Source organism: Aphelocoma coerulescens, chromosome 9 (assembly GCF_041296385.1).
Source record: "Aphelocoma coerulescens isolate FSJ_1873_10779 chromosome 9, UR_Acoe_1.0, whole genome shotgun sequence".
In the NCBI taxonomy this organism is placed as follows: domain Eukaryota; kingdom Metazoa; phylum Chordata; class Aves; order Passeriformes; family Corvidae; genus Aphelocoma; species Aphelocoma coerulescens.
In genome coordinates, this window is record NC_091023.1 from 3,406,931 (window position 1) to 3,431,079 (window position 24,149).

At 47.3% G+C, this 24,149-nt stretch overlaps 2 protein-coding genes across 4 annotated transcripts; both read right to left on the bottom strand.

Annotated features, from left to right (window-relative positions):
* Positions 1-16: 16 nt before the first annotated feature.
* UBE2G2 (ubiquitin conjugating enzyme E2 G2) lies at positions 17-19,524 on the bottom strand. 3 transcript variants are annotated; one of them, XM_069024431.1, is made up of 6 exons: positions 19,441-19,524; positions 13,045-13,080; positions 12,913-12,958; positions 7,542-7,639; positions 3,786-3,926; positions 17-1,936 (listed from the first exon to the last, which is right to left on the bottom strand). In XM_069024431.1, exons 1-6 carry the CDS (start codon positions 19,481-19,483, stop codon positions 1,824-1,826), a joined length of 477 nt encoding a protein of 158 aa, XP_068880532.1. In that variant the 5' UTR covers positions 19,484-19,524; the 3' UTR covers positions 17-1,823. The 3 variants fall into 3 exon arrangements, with proteins under 3 accessions (XP_068880532.1, XP_068880531.1, XP_068880533.1); XM_069024430.1 differs by having other exon boundaries at positions 7,521-7,639; XM_069024432.1 differs by lacking the exon at positions 19,441-19,524 and adding an exon at positions 19,209-19,391 and having other exon boundaries at positions 7,521-7,639.
* Positions 19,525-21,086: 1,562 nt separating this feature from the next.
* On the bottom strand, positions 21,087-23,544 carry LOC138114654 (small ubiquitin-related modifier 3-like). The gene is made up of 3 exons (XM_069024368.1): positions 23,479-23,544; positions 23,153-23,281; positions 21,087-21,378 (listed from the first exon to the last, which is right to left on the bottom strand). Exons 1-3 carry the CDS (start codon positions 23,497-23,499, stop codon positions 21,316-21,318), a joined length of 213 nt encoding a protein of 70 aa, XP_068880469.1. The 5' UTR covers positions 23,500-23,544; the 3' UTR covers positions 21,087-21,315.
* Positions 23,545-24,149: the final 605 nt, after the last annotated feature.

The window sequence follows — 24,149 nt, forward strand, 5'->3', positions numbered from 1 at the left end:
TTCGTGTACAACTATAAAAGGAGAAAATAGAATCACTTTATTTTCAGTATACAGACTAAATCCCACCATAAAATCAAGATAATGAGCAAGCACACATGAATAAAACACTCTGCACTTAAGCAAACCCCACTTTTGCCATGTGTGTGTTTCTGCAGGGGCTCTTGCAGCTCTCTGGCTGCAGCACTCCAGGAGCAATCCTCCCTCTCCTCCAACTCAAAAAACACTCCCAGTGTTCGTAAAGTGCTACATTTTCCTGTATGCCTTGAAATACTAGTTAGGTACAACACTATTTTATCATCTCTGCTCCCAAGCTATGTCCAGTCCCACTCCCACCCTTACATCAAAGCCACAATTACTTCTAAAAGGAGGTAAAATCAGCAGGTTGTAGCAATACAACTCTTCAGAGGTGCAGAACGATGGCAAAGTGCGATCTGCAGCACAGACAGCAAGACAGGAATGCTCAACAGTTGTACCACGCACATGATCACCTGTGTACAGCCTTCTTCAAGGTGTGACTCCTTCCACGTCACACGCTTTTTTCACATTTAAAAACAAAAAACAGCCCTTGTCAAATTTAGCCCGTTTAAAGCTGCCAACAAAATTGCTATAAATGGGCGTGTTATTGCTTGTAGTAAATTGGAGAAGTTTGGACCTACACATGAGATTGGCTTGCACAGCAGCAAGGTCAGCAGAGGCCCCTCAGCAGTTTTAGGAAGTGACCAGCTGGTATTTCCTGCACCCTTCACACTGGCTACAACACTGCAGTCCAAAACACACGTCGTACCATCCTCGAGCAAGCAGCCCGTCTCCTCTGGCTCCTATTTGATACACAAGAGCACTCCATGTAGAGTGGCACAGGTAATTTTTGTATGTCCATCATGCTCATCTTGGCTCAGTCACCTGAAAATGGGTGGCGGGGCTGTAATGGCAAAGCAGTGCCAAATCTTCCCAGCACTCGTGTGTCACCAGAGCGAGCTGATATTCCTGCAGAGTTATGAGTTATTCAGCAGAGCAAACACATGCTCACTGGATTTTCCATCTGCCAATGACCTACCTGGCCCAGGTGAACTTGGACCAAAGTGTTTAACAATCCAGCCTTTACACCTTGGGCCTCTGAGTGTAAAGTTTACAACTCAGTGTCTTCTTCAAGGAGTAATAAAGCAGCTCTTGGGATTTCTGCCAAGCCAACACTGACTCAAAGGCTCAGTACAAACTCATAGTGTTACAGGGAGACACCAGCCCATTCCAGACCCCCAGCCAGTCCTCACAGCTCACTCCCCAAAGTTCCTTTCTTTGCTAACACACCCTGACTACAACCCTGCTTTATAGCCTCTCCTGCTAACTGTACTCTTCAAATCAGATCTGATTGCAACTGCTGCCCTTAACCTAACAAATATCATAGAATGGAGAGATTTTTTCCTGTCTACTGCTGCTCCAGATGCAATGCTACCTATAAAACCACAACTAATTCTTCCAGCAGATGATCCAAACCAGCACTGCTCTCCCACAGCACATGGGTGAGGGAGGGCTGCAGATTGCCAAGTCTCCAGGCTTTCTGCACCACAAAGTAAGGCAGCAACAAGCAGCCTTTGAAACAGCATCGTCTCTGTATTTTTCTCTACCATCAAATCCCTTTCCCACATAATTTAGTGAGTGAACTAGAGGCTTCTCTGGAGCAGTGGAAGAAAAGAGATGGTAAATAAATAACAAATTATAAGAACTAGGCCAATAGTTTTACAAAGTTTTCCTTTTTGGTACCAGCACTGAGCACTGCTCGTTTCCAGATGGAGAGAAATATAAAACACTTCAGTCTCTCTGTGAGCTTAAAGTCCGAGCGACTTCTGCACAATCTGCTTGGCAATTTTGTTAAATTGTTCTCTGTCTTCCCGCCACATCTTGGAGGCATCTACATTGGCTCCACTTTCATCATTTGGCTCTGAAACGAGAAAGACAAATGCAGGTGGGCAATGGAGCTTCTTGCTTCTTCGAGAATGCCACTTCCCCAAGGCTTTCATACAATTCTCCTCCCTGAGACTACAGAAACACTGCTAAGGCAAATCCAACGACAGCTCCTGGATTCCCAAAAGGCTCTGATTTAGCTGACCACAAGAGAAAGGATATCACAACAAAGTCGAGTTTAGGCAAGAAACAAGTGGCAGAGGAGCAGGACTTTCTTTTGTTTGTGCTTTCAGCAGTGGAGCCCCACCGTGCACATGGCCAGCACAATGTGGCACCCCCAGTGCTGTCAAGGGCTTTTAAAACCACATGTTTCTCCCTGCAGAACGTTTTTTTGTCTTGTTCTCCAGCTTCCCAGACACAAAGCCCCTCCAAGCAGGCTACCCAAACAGGCTGTCACTTGTTGGGATGGCTTGTTCTATTAAAAAACAACGAAACAATCCAAGGAAACCCATAGAACATGCTTTCATTTCTGCAACATCTTTCACCCAATGATTTCGGAACGCTTTCCAAAGCACAGGAGGTGCTCCAGTCCCAGGGGCTCCCCATTTTGTATGGAGGTAAGCTGAAACCCAGGATTTACCAGGTCTGTGGGCAGCACACAGCAGGATCCTGTCCCAGGGTTCCACAAGGCACTAACACACTCTACCCACTTCCCTTGACACACCAGTCCTCGCCCACTCCAGCCCAGTTCATGGCAGTATCTCGGGCTCCCATCCTTCTCCACACAATCCTGATGGTCCATCTTAAAAATCAGCAGGTGTGCAGGTCACCCAGTCTGGTAAACTTGGGCTTACATTACCTGCAGAGCCAGGGCTCAGAGTTTTCCAGTACCCTGAAAGAAGCTGACCACTGGTGTTTTAGCCTAATTCCTCCAAAAGCCATGGGAAAACAGGATGCACAGGCAGTGAATGAGACCAGGTGACTCCCACACTTACCAGTCCAGGTAAGGCTGCACCACAAACCAAGCTCTTGGAAGCCATGGGAAGCCCATGGGGTGCTATCTGCCTGCACAGCTTGCCAACAGCAGGCTACTATTCCAAAGCTAAAACAGTCCCATGTAGGAATCTGTTGCTTGCTCTTTGGTCAACGTTGCAGCTTCTAAACCCATTTATCCTTCAAAACCAGTTCTAAGGGACATGGCTCTGCCCTCTTCAGGCAGTTCAGTGGCTCTGTCCATGGTGTGGAAAATGATCCATCTTTCAGAGAGCTGTACATGACAGAGCAGATCCATAGCCCTTGTTAGATTTAGGGAAAACCATCTGAAAGGCTCCACAAAAAGTTTTTCACCCCAGGTCTCTTCTCAGGTCTCATCTCTGAACCAGAGATGGCACAGTGGGGCACATTCCTAGGCTGGGAATAACAAAGAGAAACTGAGTGTGCTGGCTTCTGAATCAGAGGCCAGGGACTCCAGTGTACTGTACTGGTTAGGTCTGATAACCCTTCAGTTGCCAAAGCCAAATCCAACACAGGCTGTAATCCACAGCTTTAAAAGCTGAATGGCCAACACAGCAAATACATAGAGGGTTTTGTCCAGGAGCAAGGAACCAGCTGAGCCTCTAGACCCACCTGACCCATCACTACTGGCTTGGCTGTTACCAACCTGGAAGGAAAGCCTTGCAGTCACCCCCAAACAGGAACACCTGTTACTAATTCAGCTGCATTTTTTCCAACTCTTCTCAGAGCACTGGTTTACTAATAAATAAAGAAATACCAGGGCTTCAAGAACTGTGGTTGCTGCTGAGCAGCTTTCCATGTGCTTTGCTCAGTGACCAAAGCAAGAAGCAGGAGGCAGTTCCAGCTCACTCAGAAGTGCAGACAGTGCTCACCTGCCAGCATGCTAACGACAGACAAGAGGATCTTCTCCACACTCTGCACGGGACTCCACCGCTCTGCGCTGCTCTCGTATCCCATGGGATCATCCCCAGGAGCATGAAGGATAGAGATGCAGACTCTCCCATCTGGGTAAACTGCACAAAAAGTACAGAGGAGTGGTTGTTACTCAGTGGAAATGCTCAGCATCTTCAAATCAGTCCTGAGCATAGATCAGCCTTGAGACTTGGCTTTTCTATGACTAAAACTAAATCCAGGTTTAAATTTCCTCTTTAGGCAAGGGGACACAAAATTTGAAAGACAAAAACCTAGGAAAAAGCTTTTTTAAGCAAATCTAACAAACTCCTTCCCCACCAGAAATCTGCTGGGAGCACTTGTGTCATTTAATAACAGTGACAGGCTCCATGGGAAAAATGAATAATGCAGCCTGGTAGAATAAAGCAAGGATTTATGCACAGACACAGCTCCAAGCAGGTAACCAGTCCTACTTAAATGGAAATGAATGCACATTGGAGTCCTCCACTGGACTGTGACCATGAAAAGGATTGCACAAAGGATGGAAAAGTGTTACGTTATATATATTATAAACATGAGAAAAAATAAAGTGTTATGTTAGATATATTATGAACAGTAGAACTGATCTTTTTTTGAACATTACAGAAGAATTCCCACTTTTTTTTTTTTTTTGCTTAAAGCTCAGCTGCATTAAAGCACCTGGAAACAAGGAAACCTATGAATTAAGGATCCAGGTGCTTCCTCTCCCACCTTTAGCATAAGCAATGTGTCTGCAACAGTACAAGTTGTCTTCACAGAGACTGGACTCTACTGACTTGGTAATGAAACCAAAGGCTGAAGAGGCACCACAAAAGAAAACACTGCTCTAGCAATGTGGCCTAATTCTACAGCCTCCTAAGGAATGACAACTTTAGTGCAATGATGTCAGGGCTTCTGTTCCTCAGGTGACCAAACTGGTGCCATTGCCAGGAAAGCAAAACAAAACAAAGTGGGAATGACTGCTGGAAGCAGCTGTGCTCATTTCCAGTTCCTTCCATTCACCCAGCTATGTCTGCCCGAGCACGTAAGCACCGTGGAAGACTTTTATTTACAGTCCTTCCTTCAGCCCCAGGCTGGGGACTGGAGCTGGTCTAACCGTAGCTGGAAGAGGTGAAAACAGCAGGTGCTGAATCAGCACTTCTTGCAAGTCAGGAGCCCACTGGTAGGAGGCATTTCAGTGGTGAGGGAGTCTCCTGTTTCTGTGCAGTGCCTCATTTAAAACAGCTGGAACACAGCGGCACAGTCGAGACATCAAAGGCTGATTCCAGGAAGACGTATGGATCTTCTCTCCCTCTGTTCAGGTGAGACCTACCCCTGTCCAGCTGTGGGGCCCCCAACCTAAGGACGTGGAGCTGTTGGAACGAGTCCAAAGGAGGCCACAGAGAGATGCTCTGGCAACAGGCTGGGAGAGCTGGGAACGTTCAGCCTGGAGAACAGTAAGCTCCAGGGAGACTTCAGAGTCCATTCCAGTGCTTAAAGGGGCTCCAAGAGAGCCGAAGAGGGACACTGGACAAGGGACAGGGGCTGCACACTGCCAGAGGGCAGGGTTAGATGGGATATTGGGAAGAAATTTTTCCCTGAGAAGGTGGTGGGAACCTGGCACAGGGTGCCCAGAGAAGCTGTGGCTGCCCCATCCCTGGAAGTGTTCAGGTTGGACAGGGCTTGGAGCAACCTGGGCTAGTGGAAGGTGTCCCTGCCCATGGCAGGGAGTGGAATGGGATGGGTTTTAATGCCCCTTCCAACAATCCCTCCCAAACCTCCTATGATCTCCCCATGCTGACGCTCAGTACCAATGCAAGCAATGCCATTAATCACTACTCAGTTATTTTCACCAGAGCACCCAAGGAGGTCATTTTACTTTAAGAGAAGACAGTTCTGTGGTATCTCGATTCCCCCTCCACATAACACAAACTGCAAAGATGAGGGAACACACCAGACTTTTTAAACATTTTCATTGTGATTCCTCACAGGGAGAGGAAAAACCAGAAAAAGCACAGCCCGGCCACCCCTTTCTGCAGCCTTACTGGGTAGAACCAGCCCACCACAACCCCAGCTAAGAAGAAAGATTCAAGTGTCTACTTCAGTGATCTCAGCTTCAGGTTAAGAAGACTCCAAGTCCCAGGACTCTAAAGAGCTGAGCTGACCATCCAGTATGTTCCAATTATCCCATGGAAGAAACACCCATGTGCAAAGCCACTCTTTAACACAAGAGTCAGGCAATTTGTGCTTCTCCACACCCCACTCCTGGCAGTGTTGCACACAACACAGCTGCAAGCAGTGAACCTCAAGCCAAGGCCACAGCTGGAGCTGCAGGCACAAGGATTTGCTCAGGGAGACCAGTCCTGGCAAGAAGTTTGGGTAAATTAGTCCAGCTGGAACAAGGTGCTGACATGGCTACAACTGCTTCCAAGTGCCAAATGCTGCCCTGCTGTGAACATCAGAGCTCCAGAGGTGATGCCACACTGCCTTGGGCATGTCCACACAGTTCTGTGCTGTGACATGCAGGTGTGTTTTCCACAGGAGAACAGAAAGATGTGGATTAAATGGGCAAGAACCTGCACAAGCGGTGCTTCCAGAAGGGAATAACAGAGAAACTTCAAGAAACTGCAAAATTCCTTGTATATAGGATGAAATAAATTGATTCCCAGCTGAGATTATGACCTTTGTTTTCCAAGTGCAAGAATGTCAGCTGAAGAGGAAGCACTGGGCAGGAGCACAGCGTTTGCCTTTTCCTGCTCTTGAGAGTCAGAGACCTGACAGCCTGAACACAGATCGAGCCCATCAAACCCAGGTAGTAACAAACAACCTTTGCACTATCCATGTTGATTCAGCAGATGTCAGAAGCAATGATTTTACACAGAATTCCAAGGCTGATTCCAGAAAGTAGCAGTCCAGGCTGCAAACAGATTTCAAGGTTTTTTCATCCAAGGCTCAAACCTGTTAGCTGTACTTCTTGTCATGCAATTACTCCCACTGAATAATAACGTCACCATCATAAATTCACTAATGTTGGAAAAGATCTTTATGATCATGGAGTACAACTCAATCAGTATTGCAGAGCAAAGGCCAGCAAAGTTTTAATATTAAACACCTGCAAATGTGTTTGCTTGGACAGAGCACTGTGTATTTCAGAGAGATCCCCTCAGAAATGTTAAACAAACCTAAGATTTCCTGGGGCAAAAGCCATGCTGCCTAATAAAGCTGCAGCCATAAACAACTTTTCAGTCATTAAAATAACACCAAAATACCCAAATACAAGCCATAGAGCAAGACTGGGTTCCTGGTGTGTTGGGAACCAACACCCCCAGGCACATGGTGGGATTCTTGGGGTGTCCTGCACTGAACACCGTGATCCTGATGGGTCCCTCCAAACTCAGCAATATTGTATGATTCTGTGTCTGGAAAGAGCCTGTATTAATTCACTAAGTCTCACATCCTGTATGGAAGATTTAAAGGCATGGAATTTGCTGGAATCCTTGTTGGACTGTTTATGAGTAAAAGGTTTATGAGGAATAATGGGATAAAGAGAAAAGGACCCTAAGACATCCTGGGTGCTCAGGGTTGGAAAGGGAGAGAACCACCCTCAAGGAAGGATGCTGGCTCTCCTGCTGCAAAAGCTGCTTTTTAAGTTGCACAAGCAACCCACTCCCCTGTGCATGCTGCTGCATCAGACTCACTGTTGGGATGGAACATCTCACATGTGAACCTCATCTTCGGAGGACTCAACGGGTAGTCGAGCGGGAAACTCAGGATAGCAGGGAAAACCCCATACTCGAAACAGGTGTCTTCAGGACCCCTAGAAACAGATAAAATGTTATTCACCAAAGTTTTAAACAGCTCTTTCACCCAAGTTCTTGTCTAATGAGATGTGTGAGGCATGGGTTATAGCATCTTCTCCAGGAAACAAAGAGTTAAGGTGCTCTTACCCCACACCTCATAAACTTAAATCCAAATATGAGGCTTGGGAGGCAAGGGGGAAATCAAAGCTTGCACACTAAATTACTAGGAAGGTCACAACACTGTTTAATTAGTAGGGTGTGTCTGGATATAATTGGAGTATCTGGCTCCAAGGCATGTTCCAGGATTTGAGTGTCTGCACGTCAAGCGAAAGCAGAGGCAGGTGTGGGACTCCTGTGCCTTTGAAGATACTGTTATGCTCTACAAGACAGAGATGTCAAATGCTGGAGCTCAAAATTAATTTATAAACCCCACAGAGATCCCAACTGCCAGCATCTAGCACAACCACACAAACACTTATCACTGCCTGATGCAGAAAACACAGTGAAGGTTTGTAAAAATAAAAACACAGCTCAGAGTCCATAATTGTCAGAGGAGAGGCAGGACAACAATGTGTCTTTGCAGACTTCAGGTATTGAGTCTGCCCTCGCTCAAGTGCAGGTGGAGAACAAATGGCTTCATCAGGGTTCTTGTAGGAACATTTCCTTATTGTGTTCAGAATCTAGTTCAAAGTGCAATCGAGTTGAGAACATAAAGACAATTATTTTACCCTGCCTACATAAAACACTTGTGGAAAGTGAGCAAAAAACAAGTTTATTAGCCATGATTTATTCTAACTTGATGAACCATCTGGAAGTTGTAACACAAACATGATTTCCCTTGATTGGAAAGATGACGAAAAAAGCTTCAGCACTGAAAACTGTAGCCAAGGAAACCTCATGTATTTAGTAAAAAGCCCTTCAAACAAAGGTTCCACTGTCTGGGAAATAAGGGTTAGGAATATATTCATGCCTCCTCCTCCCAGTCCCCACTCTCTATGCCAGAAAGAACATTAAAGTTGGAGAGCAGCAAATCCTAAAGCCCTAGAAGACTTACTCTCTCAAACGTTGGGAATCAAAAGACTTGGCTGGCAGATAAACACAAGAACTATGTGATTTAAACATGAATATTGACACTGGCAGGTAAGCTAAGAGAAATGCATCAACATTCTGCAAGAATGAAAGCTAAACCATCTCAACCACTTTGTTCCCTTTCTGTCCTTTTCCCTAAATTTAGTCAGGATTCAATTCACATCTGAGAGTAAACTGACTGCATTTTTTCATGACCGTTTTAATTCCAGCTGCATTTTAAAGGCTTATTGTTGAACTTCTGAGAGTATGTACATACAGGCATTGAAAAGCTGGTGGGTGTCTATGTTCTGTTTTGAGAGCAAACCCACAGCCTTAAGGGCTCTTCTGTCAAATACACTCAACCCAACATACTCCATTTTAGGCCCTGCATTATGTGAGCAAAATGCTTTTGTTTTAGCCACTCAGTGCTGCCAGGATCAACTTCAAAGAAATTATTAAAGTTAATCCAAGACAGCATTTGCAACTACAAAACACTCAGCATTTGAACTTGACAGCATCACTTTTAGCTCACAAAGGACATTGGCAGGGCCAGGGAGGTAAGAGCATGGCAGCTTCTGCAATCACCCCCCTGCTCTGCAGCAATTCCAAAGCTGACAGAAGATGGAGCATGAAAATGAGAAGCTCTGACCTCCAGGAGCTGCCTGTTGCTCATGCAAGGGGCAGAGAAGTGCAGTGGGTATCTACCAAATAGGAGAGAGAAGTACCTTGAGGAGGACAGCTAATGGGAATTGTTTAGTTTGGAGAAAAGGCTCCTCAGGGGGACCCTTCTCCTACATGGAGGGTGCAGCCAGGTGGGGGTTGGGCTCTGCTCTCAGAGAACGAGAGACAGGTCAAGGGGAAACAGCCTCAAGTTGCAACAGGGGAAGTTTAGGTTGGATATTGGGAAAAATTTCTTCCCTGAAAGGGTTGTTCAGCCTTGGCACAGGCTGCCCAGGGCAGTGGTGGAGTCACCATCCTGAAAGCATTTAAAAAACATGTGAATGTGGCACCTGGGGACATGGTTTAGTGGTGGATTTGGCAGTGCTTGACAAATGGTTGGACTTAATGGTCTCAGAGGTCTTTTGCAACCTTAATGATTCTGTGATTCTAATTCTATAATCACAGGTCCACATACATCTGCAAATGGCTTTTTTGTAAAAAGATGCTGGAAAAACACCAAACCTCACAACCAAGATGCCCAAAAGGGGAATGGGAACAAAAGTCATAAGCCTAATTATAGATCTAATTACCTTTCTAAACAGCTTTGTGATATGTTGACTTCAATTTCTACTGTTTAGTTTTCTTTGGGCTAATAAAGTACTTAACCATCACATGCTTTTGTGTCTTTTGGGGATAAACTTTAATAGCAACACTTGTACATGCCAACCAAAGAGGGCAAAACTTGGCCTTGAAATGTTAAATCCATGAACACAACACAGCCTGAAGCACCTCATGCAGCGCTAGGGAATTGAGCAACATAAGGCAAACTCTCCTGAAATGATGTTGCAAAGATCTGGCTTTCAAGAATACTCCCCACCTCCAGCCTTCAGAAATCTGGGTTTTCACGTGGTTTTTTCAGTTCTGTGCCCATTACACTCACTTTGGGAGTGTAAGATCTGGTCTCCCCTTTAGAGATGTCACTACAGCCATAACATTTGTATGATTCACATTCCTCCAGCACTGCTGCTGCAGGCAAGAAGACTGGAGAAACAAATTGTTATTTCCATTATTTAAAAATGCATTATTTTATCTCCAAGCCAAGCTCTTACATCAATCTGTGTAACATTACCCAGCCTACCTTTGAACTGATAAATGAGAGATGTCTTTTCTCTCTTAAGTCTCTTTTTTTTTAAAAGTTATGTGCCATTATATGTGCTCTAGCTTTATATAAATTGGGTGAAGGAAAAGTATTCTGGTCTTTTCACAATTATGTTACTTACCTTTTGCACTTCATCTATCTAAAATTTTGAAGGCAGCTTCACTCTCATTTTCTCATCTGCACACCTCATTCCCTGAATCTCACACAGCACATTTGAGATTACAAAACACTGGAGAAGATCACCACAGACAAATACAAACAAGTCATGTAACTTGCTTTTCAAAGGTACTGCAAACACTGCTACTAACAGGGTTTCTAAAGGGATGAAAGTAACCAAATGTGTTTAGGGCAAACATGTTTCCATTGTATCCCAGCTTCCAAATTGAGCAGATCTTAAAATATAACTTTATTATGACACACACACACAATACAGAAACCAAAATTAAAGCACCTCCGCCTCTCATTTTACGCTGACAAAGACCTGAAGCTCAACACTCAGCACTTTAAAGAGCTTTCAAGTCTGCAAGCAGCTCCTCTGTTCTTTAAGGATGTGATAGGAAACATCAGGAAAGGTATTTTCTAGGCAATTCAGAAGTAGTTCTGAGTGTCCCTCAGGAAACCTCTACTCAGCCACACCACCTCTGCTGTGAGGAAGTACCAATAAGCAGGAATTTCCTTCCGTATTCCAATAAGTGCATTAAACCCTCTGGGATTTTCACGCTCCCAGCAATCACAGCTGTCTGACCCAAAATCTGGCCCATCACGAAGCACAAGTGCTGACTATGCCTCTCACAGAAAGCATAAGACCCTGCAGCCAAAATCTCTGGTGTCAGGCAACAAAACAACCTATTTCCATGCTAAGTGTTTATTTTCAGGGGACTGAGCTACCAGGAAGCACAACCTGTTATCCCAGGAGAAATCACTGCACATAAGCAGAGGCATTTGCCAACTCTTGCCATCACTGAGCAAACAAGCAGTGGTAATCTAAACCTCTACTTACCAAGGTCTAAAATAACTCAGAGGCTCTTGCTTGCCATGCAGCAGGATCACCCACACAGCCGGCTTGTGTGGAATAGGGAATTCGCTACAGCTCGCCATGCTTTTGTATTGGTTGCATGCCTGAGCCCAAGAGACAGAAATCTTGTTTTTCATCCCTAGACAACACATTCCAAGCAAACCAAGCTAGGAAAACTCTGCCACCCACGCCAGCTGAGAATCTCCTCAGTCAGCACTGGTGGTTGCAGGGAAAACCTGCCCAGATCACAGCGGGCACGGAGCGAGTGGGGCCACAGCCACTGCCTGCTGCCCCCAGAGTCCCCCGGGACAACCCAGCCCTGGCTGAAGGAAAGGAAATCACTGGTTCTTACCAAAGGAATCCTGAAATGCAGAACCAGGATCTACCCTAACAACAGACCACCAGCTTCAAGATGGACTTGGTGGTCTGGAGCTTCTTCACTTTTTAATTGTGCGGTATTTGCATAAATTGTCAGATGTGAGCAACAAATGTCTTTTTTCCTCTTCCCTACCATTTTAGAACTTTATTTTATAAAAAATCACCAGTTATTCCATGTGCTCAAAGTTCCCAAAGAAGGTACAGCATGAATAAGAGCATAAGCAAGAGAGAAGACAACCTTTAAGATGGCTGGGCAAAAAGATTTTGTCTTTTCATGGTAAATTTTGCTACCAACAACCACACCCATCACTTGGGGAGTGGAAGAGAGAGAACACAGCTTTGTAAAGGAGTCTTCATCACCCCCAAAACACAGCAGGTCACAATCAGAGCTATTCACCAACAGAAGAGTGCATCTCTTTCCACACAAAACCACTGCATCCAACTCTTGACAACACCAACCAATTCACGAAGTGTAAGGAACTTCAAAAGAATTTTTGCTTAAATTTTAATACTTTTTCTGATCAAAACTTTTCAATTTTTCCTGAAAAAATTTGAATAGTAAGTAAACTAATTTTAGACATTGATTTTTTTCTCCTGTCACTAATAATCTGTGTATTTTGCTCCACTTAAAAGCTGTCCTGCATTTGCAGTTAGGCAGCATTCCAACAGGTCTGTGTGATCTACAAGCAACTGTTTGTTTCCTACAGTGTTTCTAAATGTAATGTATATCCAAGGGAACCCAAATGAGGATTCCTGGCAGATTTGCAAGCTTATTATTACGACACCTGTACAAAAAGTTACCCTAACAAGTTGTACACATCACCAGTGCTGCTTCTGTCACGCTGTTGAAAGTCCAAATGTAACTCCCTGTTTGGATCAGAGGAGTTTCCAGCCCAAGGCAGGCCAATGCTGATGTCATGCAGAACTGATAGTACCTTCTTACATTCTTGCTCTCCTAGAAGCTCATCACAGCAACTACTGATTTAAGACACCAAACAGTATTAACTCACATGATCAGGGCTTCCCATTCGAAGAAGTTCTCTTCATTCATGGGACCTGTGAAATAAACCAGAACAATGCTCAGTGCTACCTGAACACAAGGTTACAGCTCCAGAGTGCACAAACCCTGCTCAGCTCCTCACCTGCCACAATCCCTTCTGGTGGGTTCAGGGTCAGCTCTGCAAAGACAGAAACACAAGGAAGATTGAGGTGACCTGCAAGCCCAAACATTTCAGGGGGTGTTTGAGTGGCCACAGCTTAGCACAGGGGCCCCACCACCATTGCTTCATGCAGGACAGTGTTCTAGACAAAATTATTTGGCACTTTGGGGTTTTGCAGGCTCCTAGAACCAGCCTTGGAGTCACAGAATTGTTTAGGTTGGAAAAGACCTCTAGGATCATCGAGTCCCCCATCTTCACAGAGGCAATAATTTTAAACCTGAGAAGGAAGACAAAAACTCTTCTCACAAAGCCTGGGAAACACTCTTCTCTTGCACCTCTTTGCTATCTGCTGGATACTATAACAGCCTGAAGTTTGTACTCCTGTAACTTCTCTGCACCCATTCAGGCTTGATGCACCTCAGTGCAAAACCCAGAACACAAAAACAGTTGAAGCAGACACAAGAGATTTGACAAGCAGCTCTGTTCCCCAAATTCTATCCCACTCCTGCGTGGCCTGGAAAATGTGAGTAAAAAAAAAAAAAAAAAAAAAAAAGCAGCAATAAAATAGCCATGGCTGCACACAGCACCTCTGGATCCATCAATCCTCACTTTCTCTAGGAAACTGATACAATTCCAAATTTGTGAAATAACCTTCAGCATCAGCCCCTTATTTCAAGCTGGTGAAGGCCAGTACACCACGTGCTGATAAAATAACCACCAGATTTTCTCCTATCTAGGGGACTGATCATCAGTTTCTGATGTTCTGCAGGGAGGCAGCAGCAGCTGAGGCACAGTTCAGCTGCTAACATGCAACCAGTGAGCCAGCAGTCCCAGGGGCTCAACACCAGCCCCAAGGCTCCGAGCGAGCCATGGGGCAGCCACTGGAACTGGTGGCAGGAGGTGACACTCTCAGCTGCTTCTCCAGCACTGGGTTCCTAACCAGTGGCCTCTGGAACACCAGTGGCCAGTAACACACACATAACACAGCCATAAGAACCACCACATGCATCCCCACGCAGGAAAACAAGCAGGAACACGGACCCAGGGAATATGTGAAGTCACAAACCAATAAATGAGACACTTGACCTAGTTTCTGTTTAGGCTGCAGGTGAAAATTGTGGGTAGTGCTGTGAAGAACAGATTTTTGTCTTAAAACAGCTCCTTTACTGGAAAGATGATGCTGAGATGCATTGCCAGGAGAGATCATGAAACTCTTCTGTTTGCTCAGGGTGCCCTTAACCTTGGCCCTTAACCAGCCCTCTCTGAAGTTCCAAATCCCAGCAGCAGATTGAAACTCAGCCTTATGGTTTTCCTGGCATTCCATGGCAGGTTTTTCCACGTTCACAGGGGGTCTCCAATAGCTTTTCTCGTTGATGTTTTTAGACAGAAAGAGGGAGATGACAAACACAGGAGCTCCTGGAATCATTTTGCTCCATCTTGTGGCTCTCTCTAAGAAGAGGATCCCTCTGATGTTTCCTATGATTTCCCTGGAAAAGCTGGCAGCAGTCCATGTGTATCCCCTGCAGTGGGCAGCTACATGGAAGTGTGTCATACAGCACTCTGCTCCAAGGAGAACAGGGACAACGGGAAGAAACAGCCAAAGCCCAGAAGGCAAAGGGTCTTCTTGAGGACAGAAGGTCAATTCTCCACTTCCCTGCACAGCTTTCCCCTCAGAGAAAGAGGTTTCCACCCTTAAGGATCAGGTAAAGTGGAAACAGGGCATTCAGGGACACAGGAGCTTTGATTTTGAGTGGCTGCTGGTCACTGAGAAAGGAAAAACCCCTTTTCCACGGGGATGGTAACATCCTGCCCTGTGATTTCTTTAGAGCTGCTCAAAAGGAAACTGTGAGCCCAGTTTTTGGAGAGGCACAACATGAACTGCTGGGAGCTGACACAACATCAGCTGCTACAGCTCACCAGAGCCTCCAAAACAGGGTCACTTTAATGGAATGTTAGACGGGGTGTGGCCACTTATTTATAAGTGAGCAGCAGAAAGCAGTGAAAGGCTAAAACCAATGCTCTGATCACATGCAGAGCGACTCTGACAGACCAGCTAGGCCAAACAGTCCCACTCGGTGAAGAAATTTTCCTTAAAAGCCAATCTAAACCTCCCCATGTGCAACTTTTTATTTGCTCCCTGGGAGCAGAGCCAGACCTCCACCTGGCTCCACTCCCCTGTCAGGGAGTTGCAGAGCACCCCCAGTTCCCTCAGCTGCTCCTGGTGCTCCAGCCCCTTCCCAACTCCATTACCCTTCTTTGGATAGCAAGGAGCTGAGCCCTCTGCCCATGCTGAGCAGAGAGAGTATCCAGATAGATCCTGTTGGAAACAGCTTACCAGAGGTTAACAGTCCATGGAACCTCGTGCAGCTTTACATAACCAGGGCAAAAAACTACCCCATGTCTGGTCCCTAAAGACCCCCAAGAAGACATCAAGGTGAAACAGCTCTGCATCAGTTTGTGTATTTCTGGCTAACATAGCATCTTGAGCCACACATTCATGTTAGAGTTATTCCCTGTGAATCCAGTGCTGGAATAAAGTCATGCCTGCTTCTGAATACTACACTGGTGTTAAGGAGTTTTATTCTGGATTTTCGGGGACATTCCTACAGAGCAAATGCATGAGCAACAACATCTTATTAAGGGGTTCCAAAAGGCAGAAGGACAAGCAGTTAATTTGGAAAAAAGAATAAACCAGCAAACTAGGAGAGGAATCAAGTTTGAAAGAAGTAAAGGGGAAGGTCAGTTAAAGTCTCTTTTAACTCTTGCTTGTAAGCCTAAACCAGAGCTGACACTAGACAAGTGTGATGCTTCTATTATGAACTGAGGGCAGATTTGCTGCACACACTTGATCAATGCCTTCCATTCCATTTCACTGCTCTCTGTGGAGTCATTATCAGCCAATTACACCTTGGAGATGGTTCTCAGGAGAGCTGAAAACATACCTTCTTGATAAAGCACTGAAGAGACTGAAAAGATCATCCTCAAAAGAGAAGTTCAACAGTATGTTTCCTAAAAACTGCGGCCATTTAGCAAACTTCCAAAGGGATTAAAAGCCCAGGACTCAGGAAATATGGGCACATGCTCCCTGCAGTATCTGACAGCATCTGGACTGAGATGCCTGAAAACAATCCGTTTTCTTCTGACTCCACACAACTCTCCCCAGGCAGAAAGGATAGGAAGTACCCACTGAAGCACTGCCAGGTTCAGAAGGTTTATTATTTCTGTGGCTTCCCAAATCTCACAATTAACATAAATCTCTTATTTTCAACCCGACAGCACTTCCAAAGAAACCCACTGGCATTACAATCCACTGCTCTGCTCTGTTGCCTGTTTGTACCACGAAGGAAATACAGTGCATACAATCAGGCACTACAATTCTCAGGTCTCTAGAGATTCAGTTCTTTCAGGGTAACCCATTTTAGAATCAAAATTTCAGCCAGCATAAGACATCTTTAAGATCTTACATCAAGAAACAGTAAACACAGGAAAAGAAGGTTTCCATCTCTTAATTCTCACAAATATAAGCCCCTGAGAGACTTATGTCAGGCCTTAATACTATTATACATCTAGAATTAACAACAGACATATGCTCTAATAAAAATGATGCCCTTTTTTATATCTGATTTTTTTGTTTTTAAAGCTTTAGCCGAACTAGTTCTGGCAGAGTAGATAATAAATATGAGAAAGCAAAAAGCCAAACATGCAAAGATCTAAATGAGGACAAAAAACCCAATGGGTGTCATCTGGATGTCCACAGACACCTTCCCTTTCTTCTTTAAAAGGAAAGAAAACCAGTGCAATTTCACAGCCTCTCCCAAAATGCAGTAATATATCTGGGCTCCAACAGGTAGAAACTCCTCACAGAATTTTTCACAGAAGGAAACAACAGATCTTTATTTAAAGACTTAAACATGTGTGTGCACATGCACAGAACAAATCAAAGACAAAAACTGAAGAAGAAAAAAAGGGAAAGAATTAGAAGTCTGGTAAGGAAAATACATCCACCAGCAAGGCACTGACTGCCAAACACCACTGTCATGACTAGAAGTAATTAAAGGGAAGAGATAGAGGAGAAGAGGGAAAGTAAAGCAAAGAGACTGTGCCCACAACTTTGTACATAACACATAAAAGATTTCATCCAAGGTGGGCAGTCAGGAGCAGGTCACTGAAAACCATTTCCATGCCCACATTCACCCAGGGCCTCGCAGTACCCACATCCACACCAGCAACACACATCATCAGGAGGGAGAAACTTCACACTGAGCTGAACCTCAGACTCCAGCCCTGTCCCAAGGTAGGACTTGCTCTTCTTCTGCAAAAAGAGGCAGCAGAACTACCTATAACCAGGAGCTACTTTTACTTTCCAAAATAACTTTTGCTGAAAATCTCTACAGGGCTAAGAGCTTCTGAAGAGCTACAACTAACTGTTAGTCTTTAGTGAAACACTAGGGAAGGGGTTGTAAGTCAGGCTTGATCCTGGGGTTTGTAGCAAGGTTTGATGTCCTAATGGAAAATAACAAAACTGGACGTGCAGCAGAGGGGAACCCACAGACACCAAAATGTCTGGCTTACTGCACTGCTGCAGCTCAGGTTTCCAGAAAGCACTGTGCAATTAGCCACTGCGAGTTACATTCCTTTTTCACAATACTGTGTTTTATTGGACGTTTGTAAAGGCAGATCACAGACAAAACGTTATCTCTGTTCATGACTAGTGTTACCCTGGGAAACCAGGCAGAGGAGATTCACCTCATGTCTGCCTGTGGCATTAAGTCAAAATCTTTCTGAGGTCATTTCATATTATTTTTCCTAAAGATTTCATTCATACAAGACACTCCAGTAAGATGTCTGTGCTCCCCAACAACACAGGATCATAAATGTTTTTTTGAGACTTAGGGGATAGATAGGAGAGGACAGAAGCAGTGCCAAGTCTTTCTGTGGTTGTTTTTCAGGTCACTGCCTCTGGATTACACAGGAAAATGCAGATTTCTAGGACACACTCTGTCAGCACAAACTTTACCCACACAGCTGCGGAGCTCGCTCACCACCCCCAGCTGTCAGTGGCAGCAGCCCAAGCACTGGGTGTGGGGCCCTGGCTACCCAAACACCTGTGTGACAGCTCATCTTAGAGACCTCTGCTCTGCAGAGCAGCCTGAGAACAGGCACAGTGTTGGCAGGAAATATGTGTCTATAAATACTCTCTTTTACACAGGCTGGAGTCTTTCACTAAATGATGACAGAGGGAAACAACTCCCCATCCCTGGACAGTCAGGGGAGCACAGTAAGTGACCTTCCTTGGAGCAGAAGGCCAGTTCTTAGAGCCCAGCTCCCTCCATCCTCACCAAACATTTCTTTTCTCCATTCTACTTCCTCGCTGTAAATAAAAGCCAGAGCAACAAAGCCCAAAAGCACCTAGGTAAACAAACAAGTATTGTTTGCCAACAAAAGGCACCTTTGGATACCTCTCAAACTCATCAGAGAGCAGATGAGCCATCCCAGAAGAACTGGCATTCCCAGAGGGCCCCAGCCTGTCTCTGCTCCCTGGGGTGGGACTGGTGAGGATCACTGTTCGCCACCCCCTGCAGTCACATCTCACACTGATTTTTAAACAAACAAGTCTATATCCTTGGTTACTAAATCCGAGTTTAAATCCTCTTACTAACCACTCTGCTTCCATTAAGGACTTCACAGAATTACACAATTGTTCAAGTTGGAAGAGACCTTAAAGCTCATCTCGTTCCACCCCTTGCCGTGGGCAAGGACACCTTCCACTAGCCCAGCTTGCTCCAAGCCCCGTCCAACCTGGCCCCGGATACTTCCAAGGATGGGGCAGCCACAACCAGAAGGTATTTGTCCTGACAAACAGCTCTAATTATCTTTGATGTAACAGAGCTCTGCAACAGAGATTCCCATACCTGTATCCTGTTCCATCTGGAAAATTTAACAGGGAAAAACATCATAATAACTGGCCACTTGCCCAGGCTTCCCAGCCTCCCCGTTCACTAAGCTCCCGGAGCCACGGAATCCCAGAGGTGCCACCCGCACCCCATCCTCCCTTCGGTGTCCCAGCGGGAGAGTTCCGGGCAGGACCCCCTTCCCACAGCCTCCTCAAAGCCGGCAGTGCCCCGTACCCGCCCGGTGACCCTCACCACCGCCCCGGAGAGCTCTATCCGGACGCAGAGAGGACCCTGCAGCCGGCGGGGGAAGGAACAGCGGCCGGCGGGGCACAGGGAGCTGCCCCGGGTGCCGAGAGGGAGGCCAGCGGCCTGGCCTGGCCTGTCCCCCGGCCGCCACGACCCCGCCCGGCCCGCGGGCCCTCCCGGGCTTTGGCAATGATCTTGCCAGGAGGGCAGCGCGAGGGGCCCGGGGAGCGCGACTCACGCTTGTACTCGGCCATGAGCCGCTTCAGCGCCGTCCCCGCCATGGCGCGGCCCCGCCGCCGCTTCCGGGTGCGCGGCCAGAGCGGCCGCCGGCTGGCAGGGGGTGGAGGGCGGCGCTCTATCCCGCCGGCTTCTCCTCTATGGTAGCGCCCAGTCCTCCGACCGGCACCACGCGCGGTAGGAACGCACCGGGAATTCGCTGTGGGAAACGACGGGAACGCGCCGGCTGCTCCGCCGCGGTGGGAGGACAGAGGAGAATACGCAAAATGCCCCACGGAGCGGGAGTTGTGCGGGTTTGTAGCTGGGCACACCCTTCGGATTCCCTGGAGCAGCCCGCACACCGCCTTTCCTGCAGGGATGGGCCACAGAGAGCACGAGGCAGGAGCCCCAGGCCCAAACTGGGTTTGCTGTGGGCAGCACCAAAGGGCGGCAGGTGGATGTGTAAATCCGGGAACACACAACGGGATCCGCGGGATATCCCACCCCAGTGAGGACTTCACGGAATTCCAGAATTGTTCGAGTAGGAGGAGATCTTAAAGCTCATCTCGTTCCACCCCTTGCCATGGACGGGACACCTTCCACTAGCCCAGCTTGCTCCAAGCCCCGTCCAGCCTGGCCCGGGCTCACCGAGAACATGCAAAAGAAAACAGGGGCCTTTCCTGCGAGATTTCAGCAAGCAGGAGCATATCTAATGTGAACAAATGGAAAGAGAAAAGGCTGGTTATGATTCCATGGGGCAGCAGGACAACCTGAGTTAAAATTCCTCTGGAACAGGCTTCATGGAGGCCAAACCACCACACAAATCATTAAACCTCAACAACGTTGGAGAGGCAGGAGAGCAGTTTATTATTATTACTTTGAAGACAGCTAAATGTCTCTCCTCACTTCCTAGCTCTTAATGTTTGGTGACATTAAAAGGCATTTTCCCCCCTCATTTACCAAGTTTATCTATCAAAAAGAAGTACTAAAAAGAAAGCTGAGGCTACAGACTTCCAGTACCCACAGAGAAAGAGCTGAAGCTGAGGGAGCAGGATGAAGGGACAGATGCTGCCCAGACCTCAGCAAACAGCTGGAATTTCAGTGATGGATTTTTATAAGCTTGTACAACAAAAAAACCCACAGCTACTCTATCACAAGCATTAAGTTTTTGAGCCAGCTGCCCTGCTACCTCCAATTCTGCAATAGTGCAGGACAAAAAAAAAAATCCCATTTCTGCATTAAAAAGTATATTTTGGACAACTTTATCATAATATGAAAAAAGACATATAAACCTAAAGTATTTAAACCCTATCCTAAGCACTGTATTGTGTTCCAGCCCCATGTCAAGGGCGTGATGCTGCCCAAGGGATTGACTGAATTTGCAACAAGCTAAATACTTAAAACCTGTATCTCTGTTCCTTCTCTCAGACACATCTTAAAAGGAAGCTTTTATGCTCACAACTGGCATGAAAATACACTGAATTATTTACATCATTTGAGTTAAAACAGAGGGGCAAGACCAACTAGAGCCAGGAATGAACACTCCATGTCCCGACACATGGATGAATGCTTAGGGCACAGTGTTAAAGAAGAAAAAAAAAAGATAATACAAACAATAAGTTTTTTTAAAAGGCTAACAACAGAGACAACACAACTTAATCTCAACTTAAAATGGTTCGATTCAGACACAGCTCAATCCCTGCAGATGCAATTTTGACTTGTGCAAGCAGAATGTCAAAGACAAGAAGCAACTTTGGTAAACATCCTCTGAAGTTTCAAAGAACCCTATGGGACTGGCATGTTCATTGGTTCACTAATAAAACAGCAAACCCAAGGACAGACGAGAGAGTGAGGTGTGATGAGCATCCTTAAACTGTTCTCCAAAAGATGCTGTGTCTTAGCACCCTCCACCTGTCTGCTGCTGGCACACTTCAGTCATGGCTTCATCTTCCATCTCCAGCTGTGGGAGTAACACAGGAATTATTTTAATGTTTTAAAAATACAGAAATTAGAAGTAATACAGAAAACTTGAAAGACGTGGTGACAAAAGCACTTGGCTCTCTGCTCATAGAGCCATAGAGTACTTCAGGAATAACTTTAATTAACACATGAAACACTTTCCATCAGTCACCCTGAACAAATTTGTTAGAACATGCTAAACTCACAGCAACTATTTCGGGATCATTTTAATTTCCAAGTCCCTTTGATCATCACTCAGACATCTGAATATCTGTGTAGCAATTTGCAGTAAGAGTGTTTTTCATACCTGTGCAGGTGTGTCTGCTTCTTTAACTGGTTGTCCATCAAACAGGAACATAACCTGCCTCATTGACAAGCCTTGCAAGTTCAAAGTTCTTAATATGAGAAACCACACTTGTGTTTCTGAATCCAAACTAAGTATTCATGGATTTACTGTCAGAACACATGTTAACAAAATTAACACTCAAAAGATGAGGGCGATGGCAGAAGATAGATTTAAATTAGGTAATAGGACGAAATTCTTCCCTGTGAACGAGGTGAGGCCCTGGCACAGGGTGCCCAGAGAAGCTGTGGCGGCCCCATCCCTGGAAGTGTTCAAGGCAAGGTTGGACGGGGCTTGGAGCAACCTGGGCTAGCAAAAGGTGTCCCTGTCCATGGCAGGGGGTGGAACAAGATGGGCTTTAAATTCTGTTCTAACTCCAAGCTATTCTGTGATTCTATGATTAAGATTTAACTATCAGGACACTGAGGGTATTTGTCGTGCTGTCTACACTGAGGAAGGTCAAATGCTGGTAACTTTACGTTGCCCTTAAAACCTGAGTTGCCACACGACTGAATCCTGTTCTGACAACGTTTAATCACATGAGGAAGTCTTTATTCCCTGCATCAGGGATTGAGGACCTTGCTCTGCCCTCTAAAATCCTTCCAAATCCATGTGATTCACACTTCTGTCACATTTAGGAATGCTCACTGTACCTCTCCAAAAACCCAGAGAGGTGTCAGGGTACAGCAGGCACAGAGCAGGGCAGAGTGTAAAGTTTGAATAAGCAAGAAAGGATCCTGAAAGTAACAGACAAGTGGAAACACCAGCAAACAAAATCCAGCTCCGTTTCCAAAGCCGTTCAGATGCCCACCCTCTGCTCTGCATAAAGCAAAGGCATCGGGAGCTCCAGGCTCAGGAGCTGAGCTGTGGGGATACATTCTTCTCCAGTTCAGGATGGCACTGAGGAACAGCCTGTGACACAGAGCAGCCAGTGAACACCTGTGGAACACAGCGGTCTCAACTGTGCAATAGGCAGCAGGAGACACAGGAAGGGAGGAGGAAAAAATCAGAAGGAAGCTGTGGCACAGAAGAATGTATTTTGTGCCGTTTTCCAAACAGAAAATGCACTCCAAGTTGATGAAGTTTTTGGAGATGACAGGACTGAGAGTTAGTGAATTGTGTCAGAGCCAGGATCGGAACTGGAGGAGTTTTGGTAACTGTCACGGGACATTAGGGAGCACCTGAGGAGAACAGGCACCTTCCATGCACCGATGAGAAGAACTCCACACCGAGGAGCTGCCAGCATCCCAGCTCCTCACTCTCCCCCACACCTGGATGCCCTCACCGTGCCCACAAGCATGTTCTGCGAGCCGGGCAGAGAAGCAGGAGGGTTCCACCAGCACGGGGATGCTTCCCCGGGGAGAGCGGGGGCGGCCGGGCTGGCGGGAGCCCCCCGGGGCCGCGGGAGCCCCCGGGCCGTGCCCGCGCCTACCTGTGGGCAGCAGTACGCCGTCCTGAGCTTGCTCAGCGGGGTGTGCCGCTTTACTCCGAGCTGCACCACGGAGCCGTCCTGTCCGGCAGCTTTCAGGTCGATGTGCTCGTTCTCCGCTTTCCCGCCTTCCTGGACGGAGAACCGCAGGATGCGGAGGCTCAGAGCGCGGCCGGCTGAGCCGCGGGGTCCCGCTCGGGCCGGACACCGCCCGCCCCGTCCTCGGCCGGCCCCGCTCCTGCTCCCCCCGGCCGGGACACGGAGGGGCGGCCGCTGCTCCCCTCCCTCCCCTCCTCCCTCCGGCTCCTCCCGCTCCTCTCCCGCCTCACTTTGGGCTTCTCCTCCGCCATGGCCGGGGGTCACCGGGGGCTCGCGCTGCGGGGCGCGGCCGGCGGCCAAGGGGCGCTGAGCCGCACGGGGGCGCTGTGCGCCGGCGCGGGAGCGGCGTGAGGGGAGCGCCCGGGACAGCCCTGGACAGCCCAGGACAGCCCAGGACAGCCCGGGACAGCCCGGGACAGCCCCTGGACAGCCCTGGACAGCCCTGGACAGCCCAGGACAGCCCCAGGACAGCCCCTGGACAGCCCCAGGACAGCCCCTGGACAGCCCTGGACAGCCCTTGGACAGCCCCTGGACAGCCCAGGACACCCCCTGGGCAGCCCCAGGACAGCCCTTGGACAGCCCTGGACAGCCCCAGGACACCCCCTGGACACCCCTGGACACCCCCTGGACAGCCCTGGACAGCCCCAGGACAGCCCCTGGACAGCCCAGGACACCCCCTGGGCAGCCCCAGGACAGCCCTTGGACAGCCCTGGACAGCCCCAGGACAGCCCCTGGACAGCCCTGGACACCCCCTGGACAGCCCTGGACAGCCCCAGGACAGCCCTTGGACAGCCCCTGGACAGCCCCAGGACAGCCCTGGACAGCCCCAGGACAGCCCAGGACAGCCCCAGGACAGCCCCTGGACAGCCCTGGACACCCCCTGGACACCCCAGGGCAGCCC

Coding starts and splice junctions, on each gene's coding strand:
- UBE2G2 (XM_069024430.1), bottom strand. CDS start 19,483: ATGGCGGGGACGGCGCTGAAGCGGCTCATGGCCGAGTACAAGC. Junction 13,081..19,440: donor GCTCATGGCCGAGTACAAGC/GTGAGTCGCGCT, acceptor CTGTCTTTGCAG/AGCTGACCCTGAACCCACCA. Junction 1,937..3,785: donor TGTCGTTAGCATGCTGGCAG/GTGAGCACTGTC, acceptor TTCTCGTTTCAG/AGCCAAATGATGAAAGTGGA.
- LOC138114654 (XM_069024368.1), bottom strand. CDS start 23,499: ATGGCGGAGGAGAAGCCCAAA. Junction 23,282..23,478: donor TGGCGGAGGAGAAGCCCAAA/GTGAGGCGGGAG, acceptor TTCTCCGTCCAG/GAAGGCGGGAAAGCGGAGAA. Junction 21,379..23,152: donor CGGCGTACTGCTGCCCACAG/GTAGGCGCGGGC, acceptor TTACTCCCACAG/CTGGAGATGGAAGATGAAGC.